This window comes from Gigantopelta aegis, chromosome 9 (assembly GCF_016097555.1).
Source record: "Gigantopelta aegis isolate Gae_Host chromosome 9, Gae_host_genome, whole genome shotgun sequence".
NCBI lineage: Eukaryota > Metazoa > Mollusca > Gastropoda > Neomphalida > Peltospiridae > Gigantopelta > Gigantopelta aegis.
The window spans coordinates 10,222,996-10,249,633 of NC_054707.1; the positions used below are offsets into that span (position 1 = coordinate 10,222,996).

Below are 26,638 nucleotides of genomic sequence, written 5' to 3' on the forward strand. Positions count from 1 at the left end.
TAGGGGTCACGACTATACTTCCTGTATTTCCGGATTGTGGTGAGCGTGGGTTATTTTATAGATTTTTGTTTATAAATAATATTTTTTCCATCCTAATTTTGTCATAAATTAATGTATGGTTTCTTTTCTTTGGTTAACTGTATTTGATGATGGTTAGCGTGGGTGGGGAGCTGAAAAATACAATAAAAGTTTAAATGATGGTTCATTAGCCCCAAAACCAACTCACCCCAAACATGTTTGGTCATCCTGCACCTTTATCCCATGCTAGAATGATGGTCCATTAGCTCCACTTCCATACTAAACATACCATTGATGCCCCAAACTGTGTTCACCAAACGACAAAAACATGAATGTGATATTTACAGAAATACTATTCTACATTTTTCAGCTATGATACGTGAAACAAAATAGATTACTTATCATTACAATCAATTAACGTAAAAAAAATCAACTATGTGGATGTAAAACAAATCCATTTTAGTAAATAAAAGTAAAACACCCTCCGGTAAACAGGAAAGAGTGACGTTTCTAACTGCATTCAGGCGCATGTTTGCAAAAAGTATCATAACACACATGTGCGGTTTGTCATTTTCCATTTTTAAGGCCACTTACATGAAAAAAAAATTATGTTTCTTAACTATGCACAGTTGACGAACATTTAGTTTAATATTTTTTAAAAAGGAAAAATTCAATTTGTCAAGCATTCTGATTCGGTCCGCGTTTTATCAACACACATTGCTAACACTTGATGTCAATACTGACGGGCATTACATTTATACCAGTGAATAGTTTGTAAAATATCATATTTTTAATGATTTGATTCTTAATTAACACAATTTTTAAATACACTCAAAATTATTTACAATTGTTATGAATGGATTATGAATACTATTCACTAAAATAGAGGCACAAAAATGTAGCATACTTTTTGCAGATTGAATATAATAATTGAAAACAAATTCTAACAACAGGGGTCTTAAAAATCATAAAAATTAAATGCTTTGGCCTTGTTGATCTGACACGTGGGAGGTCATGTGACCCGCACCAAATGTTAATTCATCTTTCCCCATTTTAAGTCAATTTCTACAAGTCGTGTGGACCGGATATTGGTAATTTTAAGGAATAAAAAAAAAAAAACTTAGTAAAATTAATGGTTTTAGGGGTTTGTAAAGTTTGTATTTAGATACTTACTTGTCTGAACTTTATTGTTTATGAAAATGTTCCTGAACTGAAGAAAATTAATAATAATAATTGTAAACCTCATAAATGAACGACATGCCGATGACAACAAATTGGATGTTTATTGCGCGAACCGTGCATGAGAAAACAAAGTGAACGGAAGTGGAGGCACAAGGCAGTTAGGGACGTTGATGAAACTAACTCATGTTTTGTTAAGGGACCATTTTGGTAACGATTTGTAATTAAGACAGTTATTTTCAAACAAAATATCAATTATTAGTAATATTACATGAAATTATTTTGCCAAATTAAAATAAAATTATTTAATTGTTTTCAAGGGGCAAGTGCCAGAGCTAGCCCTGTATTAGCTGTACTGAGAAGTCATAGTCGCCATAATATTTTGGACCTAATCCAATTTCAAAAACAAAATCACATAACAGACGCGAAAACACAGACATGCTCAATGTCACACAGTGTGGGTGACTTCTTGTACTTTTTATTTCCAAATTAGGACCTGCAGGGACGCCCAGCATTATCAGGACAGCAAACTAATCATAATTTCCTAAAAAATCTAAAATTGTTTTCCGATATGTGAGATAACACAAAACTAGAGTGTGACTGTTTATTTCATCAGCCGATCAAGACATGTAATTCTAAAAACAAGTGAATTGAAGCCACACAAAAAAAAAAAAATCATGCATAAAAACTATACATTCATTTACCTGGAGGCTTTAAAATGTTCAAAACCCCCAATTTTAACAAATATTTACAGACAATTTATAATGGCATCGATATATTTTTTAATTAATATTCAGTATTAATTTGACATCCCCAAAACTGTATAAAATGTACAGCTATATTTATTTCCAGTGACATGTTTTGATGTTTCCATACAACTTGTTCGATGGATAAAACATATACAGTCAAATCCGCTTAATTGCATAGCCCCGGTGCATGTCAAATTTATGCTAATAACTGGTATAACCGATTATCCGATAGAGCCCAATTTCCAAATTATAACCAATGGTAAACTTTACAAATGCCTTGTGGACAGTCTATCTTGTGTTATATTTTATACATGTGTTATATTTTGTTAGAGATGCTATTGTGCATTGAACAAAATATAAGAAGCGTAGTGTTTATTTTGCTTATTTCATTCAATTAATTAGAAAATTATAAATATATAATCATAAATAATAAATAAATTATTAATGCAATGTAAGCCAGGCCTGTAGGAATCGGGGGAGAGACCTGTGTCATCGGTAAAACTCCTCAACAACAGCAAAGTGAATATATCTGGTGTACATTATCTGCCAGTATTTAACATTTGTGCATTTGAAATGTGTCTACAGGCAACAAAATAACCTTTCAGTCATATTTATTTGCTGTAAAAAATCACCTTTTAAAAATATTGCCATAGGCAGACTTAAAATTGCTGTCGGTGGGCCGTTTCATCCACAGCAATTTTTTGTTTAAATGCTGTGGGTGACAAATTCGTAAGTTCGAGCCCTAGATTGCGAAATAATTTCATACACGTGTAATAATTGATAGTTTGGTATAAATTAACTGGGATTCTGTAGGTTTTTTTAGTTTAATAGATAATTTCGCTGACGATTCTGCTCACTCAGAGCTATCCCTGTGTTATTCTATGTAACCTTTTTTTTTTAATTGTGATATACATGTATACCTCTGCCGATCTGTAATTGTGTGTGTCTGTTTATGTTTGTAGATGATGAGGTGCTTTTGGATAGCTCTTCTTGTTCTGTTGGTGGTCAGGTTGGGCCACACAATCAACAATCCTCCAGAAGACAATGAGTTCGCAGAATTTGAAGAGTTTGATGAAGGTAACTTGACAACATATTTTCATACTGATTGCGATTACTACAAGAGATATCAACACCATTTTGATACAACTACTTGGCATTTATGCAGTATTTTTATATGACATCACTGGGTACATACATGTAGGGAATAACTGGTTACTGTCTTAAGATATCGCCTTTATCCTGCGAAGGTTAGAATGGTGAATGCAGCGACACTCTGCCATTCGACCTGAGCAGGATAAAGCCAATATCTTAAGACAGTAACCAGTTATTTCTTTTATCCTGCAGTTCTACAGGAATAGTCGGAAAATCATTATTTATTCCATTTTTGTATACGCAAATCGAGTATTGTCAACCTAGCAATGCATTTGCCGTATGACGTCATACAAGATACATGAAATCATTCTTTGTTTTGCCCATTTACTGTCATATATCATTTATTTCTACTGAAATCAGATGATGAAGCCACCATTACTGAAGAGAAGCCTGTAGATGGTGACAGTAAGAAAAGCCGAGTATCGCCGGACGAGTCTCGGAGTGGTCAGGACGAAGAGGAGGAGGATGAGGAAGAAGCTGTAGTGGAGGTTTGTTGTTGTTGTTTCCTTCACTTGACACGATTCATACAGTCATCAAAACTTATGGAAGTTTTCACTGGGTTGTAGGGGCAGGGTGTAGCCCAGTTGTAAAGCGTTCGCTTGAAGCGCAGTCAGTCTGGGATCGATCCCCGTCGGTGGGCCCATTGGGCTATTTCTCGCTCCAGCCAGTGCACCACAACTGGTATATTAAAGGCCATGGTATGTGTTATCCTGTCTGTGCGATGGTGCATATAAAAGATTCTTGCTAATCGAAAATAGTAGCCCATGAAGAGGCGACAGCAGGTTTCCTATCTCAATATCTGTGTGGTCCTTAACCATATGTCTGACACCATATAACCGTAATAAAATGTGTTGAGTGTGTCATTAAATAAAACATTTCCTTCCTTGATTTATACAGTTCTTGTGGAAGTAATCAAAAATTGGTAGAAGTTTTCATTGGGTAGTGGAAAGTCATACATTTTTTAACACAATAAAAAAAGATAAAGAATCCGCATCAAAATGTTGTAATATATTATTAGATAAAACTTAGAAAATAGTTGGTATGTGGGTAATTAACTGTTATGTAGAGTAAATATGTTGTTATTTATGGAGTAAATCACTGTTATTATGTGAGTAGATATCATTTATGTTCACTGTAATTGATATCATTTATGTTCACTGTAATTCACTGTTGTTGTTTGTTTTTATTTCTGCTAGACTGAAGAAGAACCGGATGATGAAGAGTTTGAACATCTTCATGACGAAGATGAATTTGAAGGCTTTGACAAGGATCAGAGTCCAAGAAAAGGCAAATCTCAAGAAAAATTACCTGATCTCGAGATGGCAAAGGTAATAAATAAGATGCTATATCAAAGGTTTGTGCCATAACTTTTACAGTTTTACATGTTATACATTATTTCCTTAACACATGGGCAGTGATGGTCTTGCCTTTATAAAGTAACAATGTGAGGTACAAACATGTATTACTTGTGTGGTGGCAGCGTTAAAGTTTCACATTTATATCAGTTTCTCACTCACAAGTCATAAGTTCTGGGTCATTAAAACTTGGTTTATATTAGCATATATCAGTGTTCATCACAATACACCAAAAAAGGTTTATAGTAGGCAAGCCATTTAATTCTGCGTAATTCTTGTTTTTATAAGGTACCGTTACACCTGCGCACAAACTGGGACAGTTTCTACCTCGAGATGTTGATGATCGCTGGACTGGGCGTATACTTTCTCAACTTCTTGGCTGGAAAGACAAAGAACAGCAAGTTGGCCCAGGCTTGGCTCAGTGCACACAGAGACATGTTGGAAAGTAATTTTTCAATTGTCGGTAAGAGTTGTTTATCTAATTAATACCACCCATTGGAATGACTGTGTTGCGCGCAATGTAATCATAGTCTGCTCTGCACAAATAATATATCATATAGTCTGGGTTTACTGTGGATTTTCTTTCCTTTACAAACTGGGTGAGGTTTGACAGTCCTTGAAATTCACAATGACAATCAATAGTGAATTTGCTAAAGCTGTTTCATAAGTGATTTGCGATGGCGTATTTACTATGTTATTATCTGTACCAGGGAACATTTTGTTTTCAAAATCTTGATTAGCAATATTTCTAGTCATCTGAAAATTGATTAGCAACTACTGTTTAGTGTTTTAAAATTGTGTAGTGATCCCTGAAACTTGTGTAAAGAATCGCAACGCGATACTGAACAAAATGTTCTCTGGTACTAAATTGCTGTTGGAAGATGACCTGAATTTCAAGGACTGCTTCAGTGAACCGTTTTACCTTTTCTTACAGTAACTTGTTAGTTTGGATCAGGCAACAAAAGTTGTCATCATGTAAGAATAAATATCTATCACAAATCTTTCTCGAGTAAAAATGTGCAGACAGTTTTTCAAGCACACAATTTTGTAAAAAAAACAAAAACATTAATAAGCTGTATTTATCTTTATCGTCGTCTTTGAACAAACTTGCATATCCCTGTATTAAAGATGACTGTTGATCTTGCAGGCGACGATGGTACATCTAAGGAGGTTTCGTCAGGTACCCTAATAAAGGAGTCGGAGAACATCTATGCCCTGTGGTGCAGCGGTCGAGTTTGTGTGGAAGGAATGTTGGTGGAACTGAAGCTGTTGAAGCGACAAGATCTCATCAACACGCTGCTCAGAATGTTCAAGCCTGCGTCGGACCAAGTGGTGCGGTTTCACTAATAGTGTCAATATTTGACCATTGAGATAAATGTTTGATAAATGTTTAAGAAAGTCACCATCCTTCACAGAAGCTTTGGCTATCAGTGTTCAAAATAAGCACTTGTCGGAAAAGCAAAATGTACATCTCCTTGGTTGTCCAGTGGACAAGTAAAAATGTTCAGTGCAGTTTTATTTTGAGAAATGAAAAACATCATCTTTATACTTGAATAAGACATATCATTTATTTGGACAAGTGGAAATACTGACAGACAAGTAAATTTCTAAATGTAGTTTTCCGGGGGACTAATGAAAAATTGGGTTTATTTCTATCACATGCTAGTGCTCTATGCATTATTAAAGTAATACAGTTTATAATTTCCACTTGCCTAGACCAAAAATTCACTAGCCTGGACCCAGAGGACTAATGGATTTGTTGAACCCTGTTAATGCATTCATTAATATCTGATTTTGTTCATGGCCACTGTTAAAATGAGCTTTATTTTTTGTTTTTTTAAAATGGCGGTTTATACTATTTTTATATTGATTAATAATTGTTATGTGTGGAGTCACCTTTTAAAAAAAATTATTTTATTTTATTAATATTTTATTTCTGTGTGACGACAGTGGTCTCACTTTAAAATACATTTTATTTTTGATGGTAGGGTGTAGGTTACACTATTTATGTGCCTTTGTCAACTTGAAGTTCAGACACATCTGTCTTAGGCACATGTTAACATATGTGGGAAAGTGCATATAAAATATTGCTTGCTGCTAATGAAAAAATCAGAATGCAAGTCAGAATTACCAAATGTTTTTCATAAACAAACTTTAACTTTAAGTTCACATGTATGTTTGAAAACTTGACCAGGGTACAATTTAAAGTAGTCTTGTGTATTTATTTTGTAACATATGTCATATTTTAGTTATTTGTTTATCTTTCTGACTGTTTCTAATTGTCTCATGTATCATTTGCTTTACAGATTATCACAGTTGATATGGATAAATCTGTAATGGAGAAGTTCGTCTTTGCAGTGGCTAACAAAAAGATCGCTGGGAAGCTTCACAAAGACATGTTGGATCTTGTATGTTCACTTTATTTCTAACTTAGCTCAGTTAAATTACATTTTTACTTTCAGTGGAATAAATTGTACGTTTCCCCCTGCCATTTCCTCCAGTATATTCCACTTTTCAATCAGTTCTAACTGCTAAGCTTAAAACAACTAGTGTTTCCAATTTTTAAGTGGTTGATTGATTAATTTACCAGTTTATAATTAATTTTAAAAATGGGCAAAATGTCCTCAATAACATTGTACAATGTAGTATGTTATTAACAAAACAACTGATTTGATGAATGCCCTCGATCGAAGCCCAGTTAGTGGTACTTATGTTTCATAAATGCAAGGATATTGTTACTTTGTCATTTACATCCCATTTAATATCTGTACAGAGAGATTGTTAATTATTAGGTTGATGTTTTAAAGCTATACAAATTAGATAATATTGATAATCTTACTCAGATTCTAAGATCCATTTGGCGAAATAAATATGCTACATAGATACATATGATATATGCAGCCACACTATTTTTAAAGTGATGTATTGTGTCAGAATCCATTTTGCCCTTCTTGTTTCAGAATTATTTTACAGAGAAGAAGACTGTAGAAAAATTTGATATTCCAACCAGCTACCAGATTTTAACGGAAATGGGTGAAGTTACCACTGCAATATTGGACAAGAAGGTAAGTAAAAGTAATGATTTTTGAAGATTACATTTGGTTCATCATAAAAGGTTTTGTTGTCTATTAGGGATAATTTGGCAGGGTTCGAAACTTGCCAAAAAATATGGTATCCCAAAAAATAATAATGCATTTTGGCAAATTACTGTAAGCGAACCACAAGCAAGATTTTAATGTGGAATACAAATATTAATAGTGGCTCATATGATATAGATATCATTTGGGCGACTAATGCCTTTATTTTTAAAATATTTAAGTCACCCAAATAGGACATTAGTTGCATTTGGCAACATGGCCACTGGCCGTTTCTAGCCCTGTTTGGTGGACCCATAATTTCACTCCTTTTTTTCTTCTTTTTTTTTATTTAAAAGTAAAAAAATTATCCTCGAATGACAATGTTTTTCATGACTAGTGTTTGGTACATTGGTTCAGATTCAAGAATATATTGTACATTTTTGATCATGCCTTGACAGAAAGAAAGAAAGAAATGTTTTATTTAACGACGCATTCAACACATTTTATTTACGGTTATATGGCGTCAGACATATGGTTAAGGACCACACAGATTTTGAGAGGAAACCCGCTGTCGCCACTACATGGGCTACTCTTCCGATTGGCAGCAAGGGATCTTTTATTTGCGCTTCCCACAGGCAGGATAGCACAAACCATGCCTTTGTTGAACCAGTTATGGATCACTGGTCGGTGCAAGTGGTTTACACCTACCCATTGAGCCTTGCGGAGCACTCACTTAGGGTTTGGAGTCGGTATCTGGATTAAAAATCCCATGCCTCGACTGGGATCCGAACCCAGTACCTACCAGCCTGTAGACCGATGGCCTACCACGACGCCACCGAGGCCGGTGTCATGCCTTGACAGAGTCAATAATCAAGATATATGTATTATTTTGCTAATGACATCAGCTGTGACTTAATCTGAATTTAGCATTTAGCTTCAAGATTACGTTTTTATGTTTCATGTCTCCCAAATTACTAGTCCTAGATCTATGAAACTTGTATTTATGAGTGTTCATCTCAATGCATGCTTATAAAGGACAACTTTTTGTCTTCTTTTTTTAATATAAATTTAATTAACTTCCAATCTTTTCTTTTTTTAAACTAGATTAATTCTGAATGTTACAACTAGTTACTTTTTTCATTGAATCAATTTATGGTAGGCATGGTATTTTATTCTATGGAATTCTTGTTTAAAGTTTTTGCAATGTTTTTCAGGTTTGCCAGGCCCTGACTAAATATGAAGGGCTGGTAGAGTACATTCATTTCTCAGACCAGTTCTCTGGACCCAAGAACCAGGAGTAAGTCAGTTCGTTTTACTATGTGTTTACCAGTCTTCATGTTGTAGTAGTAAAACCAGGAGTAAGTCATTTCGTTTTACTATGTGTTTACCAGTCTTCATGTTGTAGTAGTAAAACCAGGAGGAAGTCAGTTCGTTTTACTATGTGTTTACCAGTCTTCATGTAGTAGTAGTAGTAAAACCAGGAGTAAGTCAGTTCGATTTACTATGTGTTTACCAGTCTTCATGTTGTAGTAGTAAAACCAGGAGGAAGTCAGTTCTTTTACTATGTGTTTACCAGTCTTCATGTAGTAGTAGTAGTAAAACCAGGAGTAAGTCAGTTCGATTTACTATGTGTTTACCAGTCTTCATGTAGTAGTAGTAGTAGTAAAACCAGGAGTAAGTCAGTTCGTTTTACTATGTGTTTACCAGTCTTCATGTTGTAGTAGTAAAACCAGGAGTAAGTCAGTTCGTTTTACTATGTGTTTACCAGTCTTCATGTTGTAGTAGTAAAACCAGGAGTAAGTCAGTTCGTTTTACTATGTGTTTACCAGTCTTCATGTTGTAGTAGTAAAACCAGGAGGAAGTCAGTTCGATTTACTATGTGTTTACCAGTCTTCATGTAGTAGTAGTAGTAAAACCAGGAGGAAGTCAGTTCGATTTACTATGTGTTTACCAGTCTTCATGTTGTAGTAGTAAAACCAGGAGGAAGTCAGTTCGATTTACTATGTGTTTACCAGTCTTCATGTAGTAGTAGTAGTAAAACCAGGAGTAAGTCAGTTCGTTTTACTATGTGTTTACCAGTCTTCATGTAGTAGTAGTAGTAGTAAAACCAGGAGTAAGTCAGTTCGTTTTACTATGTGTTTACCAGTCTTCATGTAATAGTAGTAGTAAAACCAGGAGTAAGTCAGTTCGTTTTACTATGTGTTTACCAGTCTTCATGTAGTAGTAGTAGTAAAACCAGGAGGAAGTCAGTTCGATTTACTATGTGTTTACCAGTCTTCATGTTGTAGTAGTAAAACCAGGAGGAAGTCAGTTCGATTTACTATGTGTTTACCAGTCTTCATGTTGTAGTAGTAAAACCAGGAGGAAGTCAGTTCGATTTACTATGTGTTTACCAGTCTTCATGTTGTAGTAGTAAAACCAGGAGGAAGTCAGTTCGATTTACTATGTGTTTACCAGTCTTCATGTTGTAGTAGTAAAACCAGGAGGAAGTCAGTTCGATTTACTATGTGTTTACCAGTCTTCATGTTGTAGTAGTAAAACCAGGAGGAAGTCAGTTCGATTTACTATGTGTTTACCAGTCTTCATGTAGTAGTAGTAGTAAAACCAGGAGTTAGTCAGTTCGATTTACTATGTGTTTACCAGTCTTCATGTTGTAGTAGTAAAACCAGGAGGAAGTCAGTTCGATTTACTATGTGTTTACCAGTCTTCATGTAGTAGTAGTAGTAGTAAAACCAGGAGTAAGTCAGTTCGATTTACTATGTGTTTACCAGTCTTCATGTAGTAGTAGTAAAACCAGGAGTAAGTCAGTTCGATTTACTATGTGTTTACCAGTCTTCATGTTGTAGTAGTAGTAAAACCAGGAGTAAGTCAGTTCGATTTACTATGTGTTTACCAGTCTTCATGTAGTAGTAGTAAAACCAGGAGTAAGTCAGTTCGATTTACTATGTGTTTACCAGTCTTCATGTTGTAGTAGTAAAACCAGGAGGAAGTCAGTTCGATTTACTATGTGTTTACCAGTCTTCATGTTGTAGTAGTAAAACCAGGAGGAAGTCAGTTCGTTTTACTATGTGTTTACCAGTCTTCATGTAGTAGTAGTAGTAAAACCAGGAGTAAGTCAGTTCGTTTTACTATGTGTTTACCAGTCTTCATGTAGTAGTAGTAGTAGTAGTAAAACCAGGAGTAAGTCAGTTCGTTTTACTATGTGTTTACCAGTCTTCATGTTGTAGTAGTAAAACCAGGAGCCAGTTTGTATCCTAGTTCTGGCTCTGACCCCAAGTAAAGTGTAGTACGGTTACATAGTCTGACAATGTCTTTCCTTAGTCTTTGTCCTGGAATTGTCTAATGTTAGTTACAATGAGTACATATTCTTGTTTGTAAATAAGAACTGTCAATTATTACTGTCAATAAAGCTTTATCCATATTGCTGCTTTATCCATCTTAAATTCCTTGGCTCTAGTGATGTAAAAAAGAAAAATTCTCCATCTTATTTCTAGTTTATGCATTTTAACATTTAATTTATTGTGTTACTAAATGACCATTATCTGTTGCCTCATGTTGGTTACCTTAATGATCACCTGCTTTCACTCGTTATCGGAGACTGGTTTGTTTTCAGTGAAATTGTTTTCTCTTTCCAGCGATTCTCAACCAGCTAAAGTTCCTGTGGCCAAGGCCGTCCTCCTCTTTTGCTTCAATGGTATGTAGTAATGTGTCCACAGATTTTAAAATATTTATATAAAAACTTCTAATAACACTGATCCCTTTCCTTTCCGTCCTTTGAATTTCATCTCATTTCTTCTCCTGATTTAATAGCAGCTTCTGTCTTTCAATTTCTTTTACCATGTGAGGTGTTTGTCTCTTGTGACCATCTGTGACACACTTGTCATTTTCCACATCAGCTTTTGCTTTTAGCTTAGTATGACCACTTCAGAGTGTTTGGTCATGGATTTCTGACTCGTTTCATGTATAGGGAACACGATCGTCAGTTATACTTTTACAAATATTTCATATATAAAATAAAAGCATAAATGTTTTTGTTTTGAATAATTGATCAACTTAAAATTATGCATATGTTAACTTTCTCTTGAGGAGCGTAATGTAGCCCAGTGCTAAACCGCTCACTTTATGTGCGATCGGTCTAGGATCATCCCCATTGGGCTATTTCTCGTTCCAGCCAGTGCACCACAACTGGTATGTCAAAGCCAGTGGTATGTGCTATCCTGTCTGTGGAATGGTGCATATAAAAGATCGCTTACTACTAATGGACAAATGTAGTGGGTTTCCTAGAATAAAATAGATGTTTAACAACACCCCAGCACAAAAATACATCGGCTATTCGATGTCAAACTATGGTAAGTGCAAAACATTAAGTGATAATCAACATCAATATAAAAATTAAATAGTTAAATTAAGACACAGTGTAAAGAACTGTGCAAAAAATACAAATATCACATAAGTAAAATTAAAATTTAGAATAAAAGTCAATATCATGAACAAATTGCAATAAAAATTCTGGATGGAATAGAAATGATTCTGTAGTAGCATCATCGTTTTGGAATAAATGACAACTGCATTGTTTTGGGTTAAAGGCTCTTTAATGGCTGACAATAGTTTCCATTTTTATCATCTAAGTATGTGACACCAGGGCAAATGGAACTGGTCACACTTAAAAGGATTGATGTATCTTAAATCTTCCCTGTGGATATCTTCAATAAATTAAGCAAACATGAAGTATTAACTCAGAAGAGCAAACTATAATGTGGACCACAATACCAGACGTACACCAGTATTTAAGAAAACAGTGAACTATATATAGTAAGCTACCACTTCAGACAAGAACACTAAAACCACATCAGCTTACAAAGTACCCAAGCTGGAAACAATAGGACAGGCGCGGCGTATGGGTGATAGTGCTATTGTTACTAAATTGTGCAAGGTGTCATACATGCTTGTGCAATTTGTAACAAGCCAAGATACCTGAAAATAGTAATCAACTTGTCATTAAGAATAAATTAATTAAAGGTACACAATCTGTTGTAATTCATTACCTGTTTATGGAAATAAAATAATTAATTACATGAAAACAAATAAAACCAATGCATTAATATAAAACAATAATTATATACAAATATCCACAAGTCAATATTACAATTCCATCACATTTCTATGACCAAATATATCTTTTCTAGTTTTTTTCCACATGATTACACTCCACCAAAATGTCTGACAGTGCTCACACTGAGGTGGAGGATCCTTCTTCAAGATGAATGAATGAGTCAAGTAAGTATGACCGATGTGAGCACGACACAAGACTATTTCATCATTCCTGCACTGTCTATAGGACTGCCATGCCCATTTCCTCTCTAAGACTGTGTCAAAATTACCACATGTTTGACATCCAGTAGCCGATGATAAATAAATCAGTGTGCTTCAGTGGTAGTGTTTTAAAGAAAATAAATTTAACTTTCCTTTGTGTTTGACAGTGTATATTTGTTTTGTTTCCAGTTCCGGGTAAAGGCAAGACGAAGACATCGGACATGGAGCTCATCAAACCACTAATGCAGCTTGTCTTCTACTTCATGGACAAGGCCGGCAGATTTCAGCTCACACGCGAGGTATTCCTGCTTTTTAAACCATGCCCTGTGTGTGCGGTTTTTGTGAGAGGGTGCAGCATGTGTTGTCAAAAATAAATTCTGTTGTCGACTTTTAAAAAAACTAGTTCATCATCCACAATATACAAGACTAAATTGCTCTGAAAATACGCCTCTGAGCATCTTTATTTCAAACTTTTCTGAACCTCTCCACAAATCTTACTCTGTTCGGAACGGAAGCTCGACTTGTTTGCCTTCGGCTCAGGTATGTATTAGAGTGATGGCCATTTGATACAAAAATTTCTTTTATAAAAATTAGCAGTTGGCTAATATGGCAATATACAGGGTGTGCCCTGGTTATGGCCCTTGAACTTAGAAGATACTTCAGTTTCTTGGGATCAGTGCAGCTTTAGCAATACTTAGATGGACTATGCACATGGCAGTGCTCAACTATAGATTTTATTGTGGAAAATCGGGAGTAATCTGATTACAAATATTATTTCACAGGAATACTGTCCTTTCTAATTATCCGCAGAGCTGTATGAGATATAATGTTTGTATTTTGACGATCAGGGCAAGATGAAGGCGGAGAAGAAACGCCATAAAGCAGAGGAGCAGTTGTTGAAGGCCACACACGCCCAGCGCCAGGAGGCCGCCCAGGCTCGCCGCGAGGAGAAGAAACGAGTCGAGAAGGAACGGCTCATGAATGAGGAGGATCCCGATAAGGCCAGAAAGCTGGAAGTAAGACTTGTATTAGCATGATTATATCACAGGCCATAGGATTTAAACTTCATGAGGAACACTTTTACAGTTCCGTGTCTTGTGATCATGGGAACCCATCAGAAACTTTTTAATATTATTTTTGTTGAATAGATGTACTCGATGTAATTATCATGGGAAACAAAATTTTGGTTCTGTAATTTTACTGACACGGTACCGGAAACGATCGTTGCCATGAAATCCAAAGACCTGATATTACCAGCATTCTCCTTTCTTGTATATTGACTTTTTCAAAATATTCATCTTAAGATTAAAGTTAATGATGTTATCAATGAAAATTACTTCGGTGTATGCCAGAAAGCTGGAAATAAGACTTGTATTATCATAGTTATGTTATCAGCATTCTCTTCCTGGTATGTTGATATTTGTAAAGTTGAAAGTCGATGAAGTATTGTTATCAATGGAAAGAACCCAAATTAGGCGAGAAAGCTGGAAGTAAGACGTGTATTATCATACTTCTGTTATCAGCATTCTCTTTCTTTGTATACTGACGTTTTAAAACATTTCATCACCATAAGATTAAAGCTGATGGTGAAAGAAATATTTTTATGAATGAGAAGAACCCAGATAAGGCTAGAAAGTTGGAAGAAACACTTGTATTAATTATTAGTATGATAATTCTGTTATCAGTATTCTTTCCTTGTATGTTAACATTTTTGACATTTTTATGATCTGAAGACTAAAGTCGCATGTTTCTGACAGTATGTGTTTTATTTCCACCAGGATCGTGAGAGTCGCAGAGAGATGAAGAAGAAGCAGCCCAAGATGAAGATGATGAAGATGAAGGCCATGTAGTGTGTGATGGTGTGTAGACATTGCCCTCATTACTGGGCTAATATTGCCCTCATTACTGGGCTAATATTGCCCTCATTACTGGGCTAATATTGCCCTCATTACTGGGGCAAGGCCGCCTTCATTATTAATCTAAGACATTGACTTCTACAAAACTGCCCACATTACTTACTCATCTAATACTGCCCACTTAACTGGTCTAAGACATTGACTTTAATAATGTGTTATTAATGGTCTAATACAGACCTCATTACTGGTCTAAGACATTGACTCCTCTACTACTGACCTCATTACTGGTCTAAGATATTGACTCCTCTAATACTGACCTCATTACTGGTCTAAGACATTGACTCCTCTAATACAGACCTCATTACTGGTCTAAGACATTGACTCCTCTACTACTGACCTCATTACTGGTCTAAGATATTGACTCCTCTAATACTGACCTCATTACTGGTCTAAGACATTGACTCCTCTAAGTCTAATACTATCCACATTACTGGTCTAAGACATTGACGCCTCTAATACTGTCCACATTACTGGTCTAAGACATTGACGCCTCTAATACTGACCTCATTACTGGTCTAAGACATTGACTCCTCTAAGTCTAATACTGCCCACATTACTGGTCTAAGACACTGAATCCTCTAATACTGTCCACATTACTGGTCTAAGACATTGACTCCTCCAATACCACCCACATTACTGGTCTAAGACATTGACTCCTCTAAGACTAATACTGCCCATATTACTGGTCTAAGACACTGAATCCTCTAATACTGTCCACATTACTGGTCTAAGACATTGACTCCTCCAATACCACACACATTACTGGTCTAAGACATTGACTCCTCTAAGACTAATACTGCCCACATTACTGGTCTAAGACATTGACGCCTCTAATACTGTCCACATTACTGGTCTAAGACACTGAATCCTCTAATACTGTCCACATTACTGGTCTAAGACATTGACTCTAATACTGTCCACATTACTGGTCTAAGACATTGACTCCTCTAATACTGTCCACATTACTAGTCTTAAGACATTGACTCCTCCAATACCACCCACATTACTGGTCTAAGACATTGACTCCTCCAATACCACCCACATTACTGGTCTAAGACATTGACTCCTCCAATACCACACACATTACTGGTCTAAGACATTGACTCCTCCAATACCACACACATTACTGGTCTAAGACATTGACTCCTCTAAGTCTAATACTGCCCACATTACTGGTCTAAGACATTGACGCCTCTAATAATGTCCACATTACTGGTCTAAGACACTGAATCCTCTAATACTGTCCACATTACTGGTCTAAGACATTGACTCTAATACTGTCCACATTACTAGTCTTAAGACATTGACTCCTCCAATACCACCCACATTACTGGTCTAAGACATTGACTCCTCCAATACCACCCACATTACTGGTCTAAGACATTGACTCCTCCAATACCACACACATTACTGGTCTAAGACATTGACGCTGATACCACACACATTACTGGTCTAAGATGGTCTAAGACATTGACTCCTCTAATACCACACACATTACTGGTCTAAGATGGTCTAAGACATTGATTCCTCTAATACTGTCCACATTACAGGTATAAGACATTGTCTCCTTTAGTACTGCCATTATTATTAGTCTAAGACATTGAATCATGCATATCTTTGCCTACTGTGGACAGTGACTGTCACCATGGAAATAATTTTGTTTTATCAAGAAAACATAATATAGTCATTGTGTATACAAATGAATGATTGCCTAATGTGGCTGTCAAAGAACCGAGTCAGGTATGTGTGCCCACCTTGCTGTATAAAATATTACAACATTCGTCTAGCCTTCGTGGCTAGAACAGAACTTTCAGTGATTTTCTCAATACGAGAAGATACATTTTTAAGACATTTCTTTTATGGAAATTGTAAGTGTTTTTTTACGTCTAGTTTTCATGGGAGATGTTTATTTTTAATTTAGCATCAGCTTTGATATGATTGGTATTGATCATTGACACATTTTAAGTTAAAATTTATTATATAAATGGGTTTTTTCTTGGCCAAATTCTGTTTTATTAATAGTATTCTGCTAGTTAAACATTATTTAGCATACACAACACTAAAGGGTGGGGGTTTTCTTACGTTTTGATTCTTTTTTATTTCCTGTTATGGTTTTCAAGTTAATATTAAATGACATTTGATATTAATACTTCAGTAATTACAAGGGTTTGGAGCTAACGGTATGTTCATAATAACTTAGTGTAACATACTAGTCACTAGTTGTTACCTGCGGATACATGGGGTCGATATAGTTCACGATTGATGATAGCTTTGTTTGATTATAAAGGCAGAATGTCATATTCTAATCAGTGTTTTTTATTGTTTTATTTATTAAATATTAAATTTTATTACTTTCAAGGTTTTCTCGTTATATTTCATATCAACAAGGTGGGGAAAGTTTGATTTTGAAATATGTTTATTTACCATTGTATTTTGTTTTAGACCCTTGTGAATTTTATATATATTATGAAGGTGTGTTTAGTGTTTCAGTTTCCTATTTGTCACAATGAATTTATAGGCATGCTGTTTTCAATGTTTTATTTTTTTTCACTTTCTTAAAAAGTGGCAAGAAACTTCCATGCTTAGTATGGATTAATATTTCACTGAACATTTCAACCGATGCGGATAATCGGAAATCGTGTACTTGGAATGTTTAAGTGATTTGACTAACCATCGGGCTATGAGGCAGGGCTTATAGAATTTAATAAACATTCACTAGCCATGGAATCAGTGATTTAAAAAATGTACTAGCCATGATTAAAAATTCAGTAGCCCTACTTTAAATAAATACAATTTTACTAATACATGTAGTAATAATCCGATATGTCACATAAAGAGGGAGATAGAGCTCGAAAAACCACCTTAGATTGGGGGTGGGAAGGAGGGCAGGATATTTATATTTACAAAATAAGACTTAAATGCAGCATTTGACTAGGTAGTTTGGAGTGGGGTTTTTTGGCACTAGCCGTTGGGCTAGTTATAGTAGTTATTTACTAGCCCAACACTGATATCACTAGCCATGGGAGTGGGGCTACCATAATCTAGAAGCCCTGTATGTGTGATTAGCTCATTGTTACAGTAAGTGATGCCGCTACCCACAGAACCAGTTTGTAAAAAAGTTATTTGTATCATGTACTTTATCCTATTGTGGAATGTATTATATTCTGAATCCATTATTTTTGGAGAGTAGGCCTATTTTAATATCACCAAGTCAGAACCATCAGTTGCGCAAATTATGATGTTTTATTGAAATGTGTTTAATCAACATAATGAAAGATGTTTTGTTTAGTGTTAAAAAGTTGACAAAAATATTGATACACCAAGGCTTTGATCCTTTCATTTAATATTATTCTAAAAACATGTTGACTTTTAAACCTTTTTCACCTGGTATGATCTCTATGTTGTGCATATTAAAATGTAATAATTGTCTTGTAAAATAAATGATCTGATGAATCAGCATTTTAAATACTCTGTATCAACAGTTTATTTTGGGGTTTTTTTATCTTGTACTAGCCAATAGCCTCATCTGGAATGATAGTGCCCATTGGTAGTTCATGTTGGCATCCCGCATGTATGTGACATTATTACAAGAAATGTTTTTTTTCATTTGACCGGCCTCGATGGCGTCGTGGTTAGGCCATCTGTCTACAGGCTGGTAGGTACTGGGTTCGGATCCCAGTCTAGGCATGGGATTTTTAATCCAGATATCGACTCCAAACCCTGAGTGAGTGCTCCGCAAGGCTCAGTGGGTAGGTGTAAACCACTTGCACCGACCAGTGATCCATAACTGGTTCAACAAAGGCCATGGTTTGTGCTATCCTGCCTGTGGGAAGTGCAAATAAAAGATCCCTTGCTGCTAATCGGAAAGAGTAGCCCATGTAGTGGCGACAGCAGGTTTCCTCTCAAAATCTGTGTGGTCCTTAACCATATGTCTGACGCCATATAACCGTAAAATAAAATGTGTTGAGTGCGTCGTTAAATAAATCATTTCTTTCTTTCTTTCCTTTCATTTGATTTATCGAAAAACCAAAAGCTGATTTATTGTTCATGCTGGGGTGTCATTAAACATTCATTTAATTCAGTTCCTTCCATATATGTAGACAGATAATCAGTTAGCGTATTTGCCAAACAAAGCATTAAGTAGGGTACCAGATTACTTTCATATTACTATTGTCAATAACATGGCGTTCTATCAAGTTAGAGACACTGACCCTAGTTATCAGTCAGTATAAAACATTTTTTGGATATTACAGGTTTTTTACCATTTACTCATTACTTTTACTTGCAACTTTTTGCATAGATTATCAATTTTGACAAATCCAATGCATTTCTGGTCATCCTATTGTTTGTGGTAGTTTAAAAATTAATTTGATGCAAAACAAGAAAGGTACATACTTCAGACACTTAGTGTCAATGGCTTTGGTAAGAAATTTTAAATCTTAATTATGCAGTCCTTCAAAATCCTTGCAAATAAGGTGGGGCGTTTTATATTTCTTTTTCTTTTTTATTGACTTCCTCAATTTGTTGAGTCTATTTTATTCTAGCCTGCTGTTATTTCTTGAGAATATGAGAAGTGTGGTTATTACAAATATCGTCATCTTAATTTATTATTATGGTAGTTTGGTGTAATGATTTGTTGACATTTCTTATGAACTAAGATGATTGATTGGAATTATAGTGAAGATTGTGTAGCTCCAAGAATCATGGAATATTGTATCATAAATTTTACATACATGTGAATAAAACTTTTAAACCATGCATATTTGTGGTTTTGGTTATTGTCTCTTGCGGTATATGTGGAAAATATTAATTGCAGCTGGAAGAAAACGCATACATGTAAATGGTTGTAGCAGGTGCGACATAGCCCAATGATGAAGCGCTCGCCTGATGTGGTCTGTCAGGATCGATCCCCATTTGTGAGCCCTTGGGCCATTTCCTGTTCCAGGGTGGGACGTAGCCCAGTGGTAAAGCACTCGCTTGATTCATGGTAGATTTAGGATCGATCCCCATTGGTGGGCCTATGGGCTATTTCTCGTTCTGCACTGGTATGTGTTATCCTGTCTGTGGGATTCTGCCTATAAAAGGCCCCTTGCTGTTTAATCAGAATGAGCAACCCACAGAGTGTGTCGCTAAATAAAACCTTTCCTTTACGTAGTGGCAGCAAGTTACTTTTCTTAATTCTACAAATCAAGTGGTGCAATAACTGTGTTAGTTAGATATCCCACTGACTAAATAATGTCCTTTAGTTTCTGCTAATTAATTTCAAGAATTATATACTGAATTCCAATGAAAATGCACCAGCAACATTTGTAATAGTAAAAAAAAAAAATCAAAGAAAAAATATTACATTTTAATGGTTTTATATAATTGGATGTATTCTCGTAATAAATAACTCAAAAAATTGGTTAAAAGAGGGTTATTGTAACTTTATAGCAACTTGACACGAATAATAACGGCTGAAAATTGGGTGGTGCGTTTTCAACATTTTGGTATAAAATAATTGAAATGGAATTCCAACCTTTTCTAAAAAGGGGGGCTAGATGGCACTGTGTATTAAACAAAATAAACACTGAAAAGTATGCTTAAAAATATTTACATCATTAGCAATTGTAAAATATAGATTCATATAACAATAAACATCATTAACAAAATGTGTAAAAATATCGGCTATTAAAAAGAAAATGTAATCCAAATTTTTTTCTTCGTATCTAATAACCATAGTTCGTTTGTTGTGGAAATAATGTTAGTGTTAAACTATGTAGTAATAATCGGGTGGGTTTTAAAAAAGCACCTCAGAAACATGCCCATAAAGAGTATGAGTGCTTGAACAGGTTGCAGTGTTTTACCCCATATGTATATGCATGCACCCGTATGAAAAAACGAGCGTGGTTTAACAGGAAAGTCCTAACATGAAATAACATTTTAATGCACAATCAATTTCAGGATAAATGACATGGTTTGCAATCTTTTGTCCCACATGTAGACCGAGGAAATTCACCTGCCACCTCCACAAAAAATAAGCACAAAATACATTTTAACTGCTTAAAAAGACTTGGAAGCTAAACTAATGTTATTAAAGCAGGGCTACTTCAATAATTTGCCAATATCAAATTTTAAAAATAACAACAAATTTATTTTAATTTGGTGAAATAGTTTCCTGTAACGACTGATATATTTTGGGGAAAAAAATAAAAATTGCACTTTTTTAAGTTTCATAGATAATTTGATGAATTTTTTTACTAACCCTGAAATAGCCCTGTTAAAGATGCCAAATTAAATTTTTATGCTACTTTTCTGGACTTGAACCCGACTCCATTGTAAAGCAAAAATAGCACTAAGGTTGATGACGGGCACTCTCCGCACCTTTGTCTTTGCTTCATACACAATAAATGCAACATATCCAACAGTAATTTTTTCATATGAGATATTTGATGAATGGTACTATTTTTTTTTTTCATGTTTTAAAACTTGTCTAAAATTATGAAAAATAAAAATGTGCCGACCTGTAAATTGCTTTGTCTGCACAATATTTTGACAGGTCAAGGTAAGTAGATCAGTTTTTATTTTAAAGTGGGAAGCATTGTAATAAAATAGCAAATTCTGAATTTGAATGAAGTCAGTATGCCATTGATATCACTTTGCATCTCCTTACAATAATAAACTGGTTATGTGATGTTTCTGTTTTCAGAACACTGAAAAAATTCCAAAACAAAATTGCTATCAAAATTTGTTTCAGAATTACTAAAGCATGTGTCTGTTTAAAGCAAACCTTGTAAGTAAAATATTATACTATTTGAAGTGAAATTACGGTAAGATATCTTATATTTATTATGTACAAAGCCAAAAGGGTGCGAAAAGTGACTATCGTTGGCCTTAGTAGGACTAGAAACAAGTTGTAATCAATGCTGAGATTTTTAAAAAAGGTAATCTGCTCTAATGCACATACACAAATATATGTAGGCCTACACCGTTCAACCTTTAACATCTGAGATTCTTGTCTTGTACACTTCGGAATGCGTGAAGAATGTTTCGACAAAAAAGAGACAGTTTCAGATGAAGCCTGATGCTACAAGTTATACTGTGGTAACTTCTCCTGAATCTGTCTCGTGAAGATAACGAACGTCGCTGTACAGCTGACTGTGATGTGAAAAAGCATCTGTATGCTAGTCCGATGTTCCCACAAATAGAGTTGACATAGACATATACTTCCAAGTGTCGCACAAGCTAGGGGCTTCCGCATGTTTGTTGGCCAGCACATTAAATACACCTGTAAATAAATGTTTAAACAATTTTAGCCTAGTGTATCATTAGCATAAAGGGGGCAGAACGTAGCCCAGTGGTAAAGTGCTTGCATGATGCATGGTCAGTCTAGGATCAATCCCTATTGATGAGCCCATTGGGCTATTTCTCATTTCAGCCTGTGCATCACAACTGGTATAACAAAGGTTGTGGTATATGCTATCCTGTCTGTGGGATGGTGCATATAAAAGATCCCTTGCTACTAATGGAAAAATGTAGCGGTTTTCCTCTCTAAGACTGTATATTAAATTTACCAAACGTTTGACATCCAATAGCCGATTAATAAATCAATGTGCTCTAGTGATGTTAAACAAAACAAACTTTTTCATTAACATAATTATATATTCAAATATATTTAGTATTAAAACAATTGACAAGTTATATCATTTTTAATCCAAAAATAATAGTAATAAATGAATCCTGTTTTAAACTAAATATTTACAGTAACTGTTATGCTTCCTCGTTATATTATACAGTTATATAGTAGTATATAAAATTATGATATAAAAGTAATTATACAAATGAAATATTTTGTTGGAGGTCTGAATATTAAGAATGCTAAACAAAAAAATCATACCTGGTAAGAAAAAAATAAACAGCATAATAGAAACAGAGCGCCAAATTGGTAAACTTCACTGTCAAAATCCTGAAATTATGAGAAAAAAAAGTGTGAAATTTAAAACTTATTAATTAAAAGCAATATTATTAAGTGTTGCTACAAACATTCATAAGCAACAATATAACATTAGAAAGAAGCTTGTATATAACTAAAACACTGTCCTGTCACTTGTTGAATAGATGTGATATATTGGTTGTATAAATTATAACACAATATTTATATTTGATACGAGATATGTTTTGGAGTACAATGACCAGCACAAAATTTCCTTTCTCTACATCGGGCACATGTACAGGAAATTGGGCAGATATGAGGGTGGTCTGTACTGTGAGAAGTAATGTTTTTTTTTATGAGGGTCAAGTCATATTACTGCAAAAATATATGTAAAAAACTAAATTTGCTTGGAGCAGGAGGTTTCAACCCCCGAAACCCTCCCCCTGTACATTCAGAAAGAACAAAGTTATGTCTATTTATCTGTCCTTCTGTGAAAATAGTTGGTCATCTTATTCCATTAAAAGTGATAAAGTAAGAAAATACAAAAAGAAAACTCACATCAATATGACCTTCATTCATTAGCAAGATGGCTCGGGCAAGATTCAGACATGAGCAGAAAACATTCATTGCAACAGTTACCCAGCCAAACAAACCAAGTGGAACAAAATGTCTGTGTGATGTAGCTGAAACACATTCAATAGCTGACAGTAAGTTTAACATAGTTTAAAAATTTAATCATGCATCGACGAAAATCAATTACAAATAGCATCTGCTAATTTATGATAAACAATATTCAAGATTTTTCCAACTACAAATATGTCACAAAATATGAAATGTACCATGGAATACTGAAGTAAATATTCTGTGTAATGACCAATTGACTTATAAACAGAAAGATTATGTAATTAATAAAATTAACAAACAATTTTATGTAAGTAGCTGTATATGCCAATCAATTTTTTTTATCATCATAAAATAACAAAAATTAATTTACAAGAGGGTCAGGATGTCACCCAGTAATATACGGTCAGTCTATTTCTCATTTAAGCCAGTGCACCACGACAAAGGCAGTGGTATATGCTATCCTATCTGTGGGATGCAAATGAAAAAAAGTACCTGGTTTCCTCTCTAAGACTATATATCAATATGACCAAATGTTTGACATCCAATAGCTGATGATTAATAAATCAATGTGCTGTAGTGGTGTTGTTATACAAAACAAACTTTATTTTAATTTACATGAACGAGCTAAATGAATGAAATTGGTAAGACTGAGCCATTGGCAAAAAGCCTGAGAAGACTGTGCCATGTACAAATACATTGGGAAGACTGAGGCATGTAATTGCCATTCCTATTTCAGAACACACCATTTACCTGATGTACGAAATGAGGTAGATAGGACAAAGTTTCCAACTGGAGGGTTTACTTCTTCTGGAGAGATGTTGTACGGAGGCCGTAAACGAATTTCCTGACTTAGAGTGGTCAAATCTAACTTTGTTGTCAAGGTGCGTGGGTGTTTGTATCTTGTCTTGGCTTTCTGCAGGAATGTATCTGTAAAATAGCATCAACAAAATATTTTAGTCTTGATAGAATACATTTATTTTCAGTTCACCTGGTCAGTGCATTACATTTGAAGCATCAACTCATGTTGATCAGGGATTTGTTTTACTAGTTAAATAATTTGATGAAGCTTTAACACACGTATTACTATGAGAACATTCAAATTGTAGTATCTAATTTTAATCTAGTCAGGCAAATTAATTATTACCAATAGTCAATTAGTTATTCAAACAAATTTTAAGATGTCTATTACTAGATTTTTAATGTGTTAAAGTGTTGTTAACAAACCTTTTTTGTTTATAACTTTTTTGGTGAAAACTCAAGGTATATATATTTTTTTTCAAATTACATCAGTGGCACAAAAATAGTATCAGTTAACTTTAAAAACATTGATGCTAGGCCACCTTACCTGTACTACAAAAATATTATTTCAATAACAAAAAGCATCATAGATCAAAGACATCCTACCAAATTCAACAAATGTGTACGGTCTTGTAGCTTTTTCTCTTTTTTCAGTCTCATACTGCTGTAGGAATTCCTTCTGAATTTCATCAAGAAAGGAAAAGGCAAGTACTGTAGGATATGATGAGTCACAAATGACACTAAATGTCAAACCTAGAGCACTGATAAAACTGGAAAAAAACAAAAAACTTTAATAGCTTAAATTTATAATTACATGTAGATGCAAAGATGTGTTTCACTGGTTTTGGATTTATAAGTTAAAAGAAATGGAGCTAAATGCAAAAATTTAACATGGGTGCAAAACACAAAAGCTGACATCATCACTGTCAAAGATAATCCCCTTTATTACCCATATGGGCTCAAATATAGAGGGAAATATTTTTTCGAACACTGATTGGCTGGCTTAAAAAATCATGACATTAGGTTGGTTGCTTTCCACGGCTGGAACTTTACTTTCATTCATATAATGTTTCCATTCATGAGTCAGATTACACATGTACATTATAAGCTCTACAAAGATTTACAGAAACATTTTGACTCATTTTTTTCATAAACATGAAATGGTATATTTTTATAAACAACAGCTTTAGTAGCATAGAATCATATTATTTGGCTTAAAAAAATTATTATTATAATAATTATGTCATGACATCACTTACATCACGTCATGTAATGCGCATGCGATTATATGATGTAATGACCAATGGTTTTGTTGTAGACTGCAGAGGAATATTTACATTAAAAATCAGTTAAAATTGACAATTGGTAATAAAAAGAATAACTAACTCGCTATGAGGAGTTATGAATTACCTGTCCCTTGTGAATGAATGTTGTAAAACCCTCACCAAAGGCTTGGGTTTACAACATTCATTCACTCCCGACAGAGAATTAATAATTTCTCATAGCTCATTAGTTATTCTCTAAATATCTTGCCTTTTGTCTTGACAAAACCTACTTTATAAATGGGAACAATCAAAAGTTTTGGAGGGTTTTGTCTCCCCTTCCCGCAAAGATATACTCTGTTTGGTTACCGAATACATTAAACGACTGCAAAATCACCACTATTTAAAAAAAAAAAAAAAAAAATTATTTTTTTAATACACAAAATTAATTTCTAATGTCTGTTTTTTTTCCTTACTGGATGGAATATGTGCTTGGTGTGTATGTACATCGGTCTGGGAATTTGTCACATTTGCGTATAACACGTTTCAGTTCTTTGTAAGCTAGCTTGAAGTCAGGATCGTCGTTTTCGTAAGAGACGTCTGTCGTACCCGCAAGTGGCAAACCGTCACTTATTCGAGATATCAATGAAAAGTAGATCATGGCACACGGCCGTTCACACCGTGACTCGAGCCGGTCGTCACGGAATATTCTGTATAATTAGGAAACAAATATACGTCCTACTATAGTTTTCTAATTCCTATTTATGAAACATTGAATGCACATAAAAAGAAAACATATGGAACTGATTTTAGCAACATGTACACGTGTAAAATATCCAAAATAACACAAAATTAGTAACAGGAAGTGAACACAATATTTATCTTTAAAATAAAAGATTTTATTTTGATAAGCGGTGCTACTATCGCTATATAAATCATAACTGTATTGTACACTTTCAGTTTGTCATTATATTAGTCATACTTGAATTAAACATTTCCAGATTTATCGAAGCTGCAATATCCAGTCTGTTTTAATAGAAAATATTATCGAGTTAGTTGGGTGTTTTTTTGTTCATAATTAGGCGCAATTCTTCGATTTATTCGTTCATCATGTTCATACAACAGATCTGTTAGTCATTCAGTATATTAATTATTATTTTATTTAAAATACTGGACTTTGAGCACAGTAATATGAGGTATCAAATACAGTAATCTGTTTTTGCACACTGCCAAGTTTGAATGTGTTAATAAATTTATAGTTTTAGTTTTGTCTAAACTTTCTC

At 34.5% G+C, this 26,638-nt stretch overlaps 2 protein-coding genes across 2 annotated transcripts; one reads left to right on the forward strand and one right to left on the reverse strand.

The window, feature by feature from the left end:
* Positions 1-14: 14 nt before the first annotated feature.
* Positions 15-17,287, forward strand: LOC121380577 (PAT complex subunit CCDC47-like). The gene is made up of 13 exons (XM_041509454.1): positions 15-39; positions 2,909-3,023; positions 3,459-3,586; positions 4,295-4,426; positions 4,742-4,916; positions 5,601-5,785; positions 6,760-6,861; positions 7,414-7,518; positions 8,745-8,827; positions 11,166-11,224; positions 13,033-13,142; positions 13,692-13,859; positions 14,622-17,287. Exons 2-13 carry the CDS (start codon positions 2,909-2,911, stop codon positions 14,691-14,693), a joined length of 1,434 nt encoding a protein of 477 aa, XP_041365388.1. The 5' UTR covers positions 15-39; the 3' UTR covers positions 14,694-17,287.
* A 3,377-nt stretch (positions 17,288-20,664) lies between these two features.
* On the reverse strand, positions 20,665-26,202 carry LOC121380931 (vesicle-trafficking protein SEC22a-like). Its single transcript, XM_041509972.1, has 6 exons — positions 25,832-26,202; positions 24,700-24,863; positions 24,046-24,222; positions 23,230-23,354; positions 22,636-22,704; positions 20,665-22,026 (listed from the first exon to the last, which is right to left on the reverse strand). The coding sequence occupies exons 1-6, from the start codon at positions 26,014-26,016 to the stop codon at positions 21,826-21,828; spliced, it is 921 nt and encodes a 306-aa protein (XP_041365906.1). The 5' UTR covers positions 26,017-26,202; the 3' UTR covers positions 20,665-21,825.
* Between the last annotated feature and the right edge of the window lie 436 nt (positions 26,203-26,638).

Bases quoted from the DNA above. Each gene is read 5' to 3' on its own strand.
- LOC121380577 (XM_041509454.1), top strand. From the start codon at position 2,909: ATGATGAGGTGCTTTTGGATAGCTCTTCTTGTTCTGTTGGTGGTCAGG. The intron at 4,917-5,600 runs GTAAGAGTTGTT...TTGATCTTGCAG, and splicing joins AAGTAATTTTTCAATTGTCG to GCGACGATGGTACATCTAAG. The intron at 7,519-8,744 runs GTAAGTAAAAGT...AATGTTTTTCAG, and splicing joins CTGCAATATTGGACAAGAAG to GTTTGCCAGGCCCTGACTAA.
- LOC121380931 (XM_041509972.1), bottom strand. From the start codon at position 26,016: ATGATCTACTTTTCATTGATATCTCGAATAAGTGACGGTTTGCCACTT. The intron at 23,355-24,045 runs GTAAATGGTGTG...AATGTGTTTCAG, and splicing joins TACCTCATTTCGTACATCAG to CTACATCACACAGACATTTT. The intron at 22,027-22,635 runs GTATGATTTTTT...ATTTATTTACAG, and splicing joins GTTTATTTTTTTCTTACCAG to GTGTATTTAATGTGCTGGCC.